Source organism: Hyposmocoma kahamanoa, unplaced genomic scaffold (assembly GCF_003589595.1).
Source record: "Hyposmocoma kahamanoa isolate Upper Pololo Valley unplaced genomic scaffold, ASM358959v1 67, whole genome shotgun sequence".
NCBI lineage: Eukaryota > Metazoa > Arthropoda > Insecta > Lepidoptera > Cosmopterigidae > Hyposmocoma > Hyposmocoma kahamanoa.
In genome coordinates, this window is record NW_020653855.1 from 7,338,424 (window position 1) to 7,344,423 (window position 6,000).

At 37.2% G+C, this 6,000-nt stretch overlaps 1 protein-coding gene across 1 annotated transcript in view; it reads left to right on the forward strand.

Moving 5' to 3' along the window:
- Window positions 1-6,000, forward strand: part of LOC113232165 (protein suppressor of forked) — a 40,847-nt gene that overhangs the window by 10,052 nt on the left and 24,795 nt on the right. The window contains exons 4-7 of the mRNA XM_026466803.1: window positions 1,240-1,337; window positions 4,039-4,192; window positions 4,637-4,730; window positions 5,297-5,444. Of these exons, the coding sequence (XP_026322588.1) occupies window positions 1,240-1,337; window positions 4,039-4,192; window positions 4,637-4,730; window positions 5,297-5,444 (494 nt within the window). The remainder of the gene's footprint in view (window positions 1-1,239; window positions 1,338-4,038; window positions 4,193-4,636; window positions 4,731-5,296; window positions 5,445-6,000) is intronic.

A 6,000-nucleotide genomic window follows, 5' to 3' on the forward strand; every position in this document is an offset into this window, starting at 1 on the left:
GCCCGTGAAGGTGTATCAGGGGTGTAAGAGCACGCCGTAGTCTCCCCGGAACTCCCTATCTCTCGGGTCAGTAGATAGGGACTTAGATGGAACTAACGTCTTACTATATAATTTTGTTCGAATACCTCCTCCAGAGCAACGGAACCAGATCCTTCAATTAGTAGCTTGATATGCTGTCTTCTGTACATGGAGCATTACTGTAATTTTTAAGGGTTTTTATTAGTAATGTCAGAATTAACCCTATGGTTAAAAGGTACTTTGTTTCATCTTCTGAACTCGCCCTTAAAATATGAACTAAAGCTGTACTTAATTTAAAATGCAGTTTACAAAGATTTTATAATCTTTATATTATATTATTTTAATATAATAAAGTTTTTATAGCAACCAATTTATTGCTCAATGCCAAGAAGACAAAGTGTTAAAATTGAGTTTTCTAACGTAAAATCGACTAGTCCAATCATAGAAATGAATAATATCTTCCTTGGCCAGCAGATTAAGACCTGCAGCATACGGATACGGAGTCCGAATACGTGAGCTTACCGATGTTGCTTCTGCTAGACTAGTTTACTTTAGTTACTTCCATAGTATAATGTCCTACGGGATTCTCATGTGGGGTAAAGCGGCAGATATTCAAACCATATTTGTATTGCAAAAACGAGCGATTCGTTCTGTGCACCGTTTAGGTTCTCGGGTTTCAAAGTTTAAGGACTGGTATCATGACTCTGGCACATTTACGCAAATATTTTGTAAACCCGTAATATACCTAATTTCGTTAAGAAAGAAGATATCCATAATATTAACCTTAGAACCAAGTCCAAACTCACGGTACCACGATTTCGTTTAACTAAGGTAAACGATTCTCTTATGGGAAACTGTATACGTTTTTTACAATAAGATTCCGGAGCATATATTAAGATTACCTTTTCCTAAGCATAAAACTTACATTAAAAGTATTATAATTGAAAGATCCTATTACAAAATTGTAGACTACGTGTTAGATAAAGATGTATGTAAAGACAACATGAGTCTAGATTCCACACATATATTTATAGATTTAAAATTAGCATTTTAATTTATTTGAAAAGAGCAATCTCTAGAGTTTCTTGCTCGATCTTCTCAACGAGCAGTAGCCTAAATTATGACGTTTTCAAATGTAAAAAATTTTACGTATAGAATAAATGATTATTTGACTGTCGACTAAAGTTGTAGTAACACGCCTCCATGTCTGTCACGCTGCAGCTGTTCCAGCGCTGTCTTATGAAGATCCTGAACATCGAGCTGTGGAGACTCTATCTTAACTACGTGAAGGAGACTAAGTGCATGCTACCTACTTACAAGTACGTAATTTGTTTTTTCAGTGTGTGTTATTTTATTCTTTGTTTTGTTTTTCAATTCATCATAATAATATGACAGGGTTGTTTGTAAAACACTGACAGCGTCAAATGACTAAATAAACAACAACTTTTGCTCCACAACTTTTTACGAAACATAATAAATTTAGCAAAAAATTTTTGTTGTACAGTCAACAACACATCAAGCTTATACACTTTTGTTCGAATACCGCTCCAGCGTCCTGATTTTGATTCCTACTATATCTTATATCAACTATTGTTCCGATTATAACTGTCAAGTTTCCGATCGGCCAGTTGTGAATCGCAGTTATGCGCCTCGATTCGGAAAAGACGCAGTTTCCGATCGGAAGAGGCAATCAAAATCAAGCTACAGTGCAACGGAACAAGATCCGTCAATGTGTTCTGTGTAAAAACCTGATGTGCTGCCGTCTGTACTATCTAACACTTTTTAGATCTCTCTTTGGTTAACATAGTAAATTCAAATATGTAAGTGTTCTTTCCCACTGTCCCTAAGACCCCTACTCCCGCTCCTGCGTTTTTCATCGAACTGGTATATTAAGGTGGTTTTCACTGGCGAGGCGATACGAGACGAGAATTGAAATCTCATCGGCCTATTTCCACCAAAAACATACCAAATACGTGGAGATATCCTCTGAAGTTAATGATTGTTCGACCCTTGGTTGTAGAAAATGATTCTTGAACCACTCAACCATTAAATTTATACTATAAACTTTCGTACTATATTAAATGTTTATTATTATGTATTATTGTTATATACATATAATTATTATTGTTAACTGCTTCTTTGGTCGAACGGTTACCATGCTAGACTGCCACGTAGTGGTCCTGGGTCCGATTCCCGAACCGTGAGAAACATTTGTATGGCCTATATTTATTTCTATCGTGAGTTTGGGTGTAATTTGTGGTTGTGCGTAACCGTGTGAGGCGTAATGGTGACCGACCGCTTTTAGCGAGTTGTGGAATGCACGACACGAAGATAGATGAACTTTTTTTATATAAAATATTATTTTTTTTTTAAATAATATGTAATATTATATAAAATATAAGATAATTTTTTTTTTGGGACAAGTTGACAAGTCCCATATGCCTGTAATTTCACCAGCACCCTTAACCTTCAAAACCGGAACACAGTAATGCTAACATTACTGCTTGGCAGCAGAAATAGGTAAGGTGGCAGTATTTCCCTGGACGAACTCTCACAAGGATCTAAGATTAGTTTAGCTTAATTTTTAACTATGTAGAAAGTTAGTATCTGCTCAGAGATTTACTCATCGGTATTGAGTCATAGCACTTATGGTGTTTACAATACTGTATGTACTTGATAACGCTGTTGAAATGTGTGTTAAATATTAATGAAATGCGAGAAGTCGATATCGACTTCGTGTAATCGAGGTCTCGGCTGCGGTAACCTATCACAAACTCGTATATTTTTTCCCGAAGTAACGTTTGTTCGAATTTTCGTTACACCGAAAGCCGAATTATAACGAAACGTCGTTCTTTAAGGATATGTTGGATGTTTATCGTAAATACACGATTAGGTACGGTTAGGTTAGGTTTAAAAGCAATTTCAAAAACTGAGATTATTAACAGTTCCTTCAATATATATATTTGAAACGGTTATTTTTGTTCGGAGAAATCTCACACTCTTCAGCAAGGTGGAAAGTACACGAAGACACAATAAATTGAAACTGGTTGCCTGTAAGACTACCCTCTTTCATGATAATATTTGTGCGATGGCGCCAAAACTATGCAGTAAGCTGCCTAATTATATACTTGAGACTACCGACAATGCCAATTTTAAAAAGCGATTATTTAATTTATTGACTGGGAAAGCGTATTATAAAGTCAGCGATTACTTAAATGACAAGAACATAGAATAATAGTTAACCACCACAAAATTATGACATAAATATAATTAAGAATTAAAATTAAAATTAAGATTTGACATTTTGTAATTAAAATGTAGTAGTATACTGTTAAATTAATTTAATTATGTAAATTGTATGCCGTAAAATTGGCAATACGTACTGACACAACAATGTTAAATAAGACCTTGTAGACGTGCGTACACAATAAATGATTTAACTTGATTTGATTTGATTTGAAAAGAAAAAACATTTTCCTCTCAAAATTTACTTTCGAGGTTATGAAAATTCGACTGTTCTCTAAAATTTCTGGAAAATGTCATTTCGGACTACTGATTGGTAACCCTCGGCTGCATGAAGTTGATTACGACTTCACGCATTAACTGCAAACATTCAGTCAGTCTGTTACAAGCCTAAGCAGTTGTCCTTAATGAAATACATAAACCTCAACTACGTTATAAATAAATGTGCCATTGTCTTACAATTATATGGACGTCGGGTCCGCGTTAAAAAGTGTCCGAACTTATAGGACGTTAAAATCGTATACAGAGCGTCATTCACGCTCTAGTCTTCGTTTGTTCGATTGACAGCGAAGCAAGCAAAATTAGAGAGTACTGCGATGACATTACAATTGAAATTCAACGTTTTAGCTTTTTCATATTCCTGGACATGTCACTACGTTGTAATAGGTTGACTTGGGACATTTTTTTCGTGGTTCTTGTATTAGACCCGTCGTCCATTTATTTGTAAGTCAATGAAATGTGCCAAACGACCGATCTGATGGTATAAATGTATTACAGAGAGAAAATGGCACAAGCATACGATTTTGCCCTGGACAAAATAGGTTTGGACATCCACGCGTACCCGATCTGGAATGACTACATAACTTTTTTGAAAAGCGTCGACGCCGTCGGGTCTTACGCGGAGAATCAGAAGATTTCAGCTGTCAGGAAGGTAGGTACATGAATACTATGAATGTGAATAAAATGAACACGCATGTTCGGCTTTTGGAAAGTCTCCCACGGCATCCCGCATCGCTAGACAGCAGAATAACGTAGCTAGTCTAAATTATTTCTTTTACTTCAAATTATAAAATAAATTTCACTATTTGAGAAAACTATATCCTGAACAAGACAGAGGTGGCGACGGCAGGCGATAATTAATGTTTGTTTTTTGTCGCCATCTCTAAGGTCACGGATTCGATTCCAGGCCGGGTCGATGTAGAAAACTAACTTTCCTATATTGTCTCAAGTCTGGGTGTTTGTGATACCGTCGTTGTTTCCGACTTCCATAACAAAAGCTACTTACTTTGGGATCAGAGCAACGAATGTGCCGTTGTCTAATATTTTGTATTTATGATTTATAATAGTACCAAAGTATATCAAGGTTTTTTTTTAGGTGTATCAAAGGGCTGTGATCACACCGATTATTGGCATAGAAACACTATGGAAAGATTACATTGCATTTGAACAAAGCATCAACACCATAATTGGTAAGTCAATATTGAATAACCTGGCAGTGCGGCCTAACCATGGCCTTTTTTTCTTTCCGGGGGAAAATCCGTCATGTGTGTTATGTGAGACTGCTACTTACTAAAAACCCCCGGGTATTCCCACACTCCGCATGGAACGGGGCTGCGATTACGTGGTTTACGATCCACGACCCCGCCTGCGGTTGTCCGCGACTGCGGACCCACTTCTGGGAGACTTTACCGTCCTCACTCCATCGTTAGTGGCATGCCAGGAATACTTGGCACGCCAACCAACCCGTGAACCCTTACCCAGTGGGTGACAAAGCCCCCGTTTTGCCACCCAGGCCTAACCTAACTTAATGGCGTGAAAGTCAGCAGAAAGTACCTAATATCTAAAATTTGTAAGGATTGAGCACTCATTCGACGCAGCTAAATTATTTATTTATTTATTCACAATATAAGTTTACAGCGGAAGCTAAAACATTTATATGCTAGTCAATTATATAGTTCATTATAAACTTAATTATGGTTAAATTACAAAGGTACTCTACTTCGGATTTATAAAAATTCATTAAGGAATAAAACAGTATACTTCAAGAATTCGTTTGAACTGTCATGGAACATGTCGGCACGTGACTGTTGTGTGAGCAATCGGTTAAGCAAAGAAGTCGCCCGAGGCGCCACTGCAAGTGCGCGAGCGCAGCGCCGCGAGCAAGTGACGCACGCGCCTCCGCAGTACAGTGTTCATTATGTCACTTAATAATTATATCTAATGTTTGTTATACTGAAGGTTCATTATACACATTAAAATTATACCTTTTGTTGATTACATACAGTGAGTGATTATATCCTTAGAAATTATATCAAATGTTATTATACCAAGTGAAAATAGATTATTTGTTGTCATATCTTCCATTACACACCCACCACCGCCACGCAAATATCGGTCAGGGACAAACAGACCCACCCAAGATACCACTTTCAAATTGTCAATCTCACCATTCAAAACATTATAGCATTAGTTTACGCCTCGGTAATAAGCTGTCCAATCCAATCATTTTGTACACAAATATAGAAAAGACACGGGCAAACATTGTACATCTTTTTATACGCAAATCTTGTAAACCAGTCGTTCGCCTGGTGGTAAACGACACGCAATCTCTTATGGTGCGTACAGATCTGGCAAATGCGCTTGTTTACGAAAGGCTCGCTGCACACGATCAGGGCACTGCGCCACTGCGCCCGACATCCTGAGACATAAATTGACAAGTCCCATGTGACTGTACTTTTA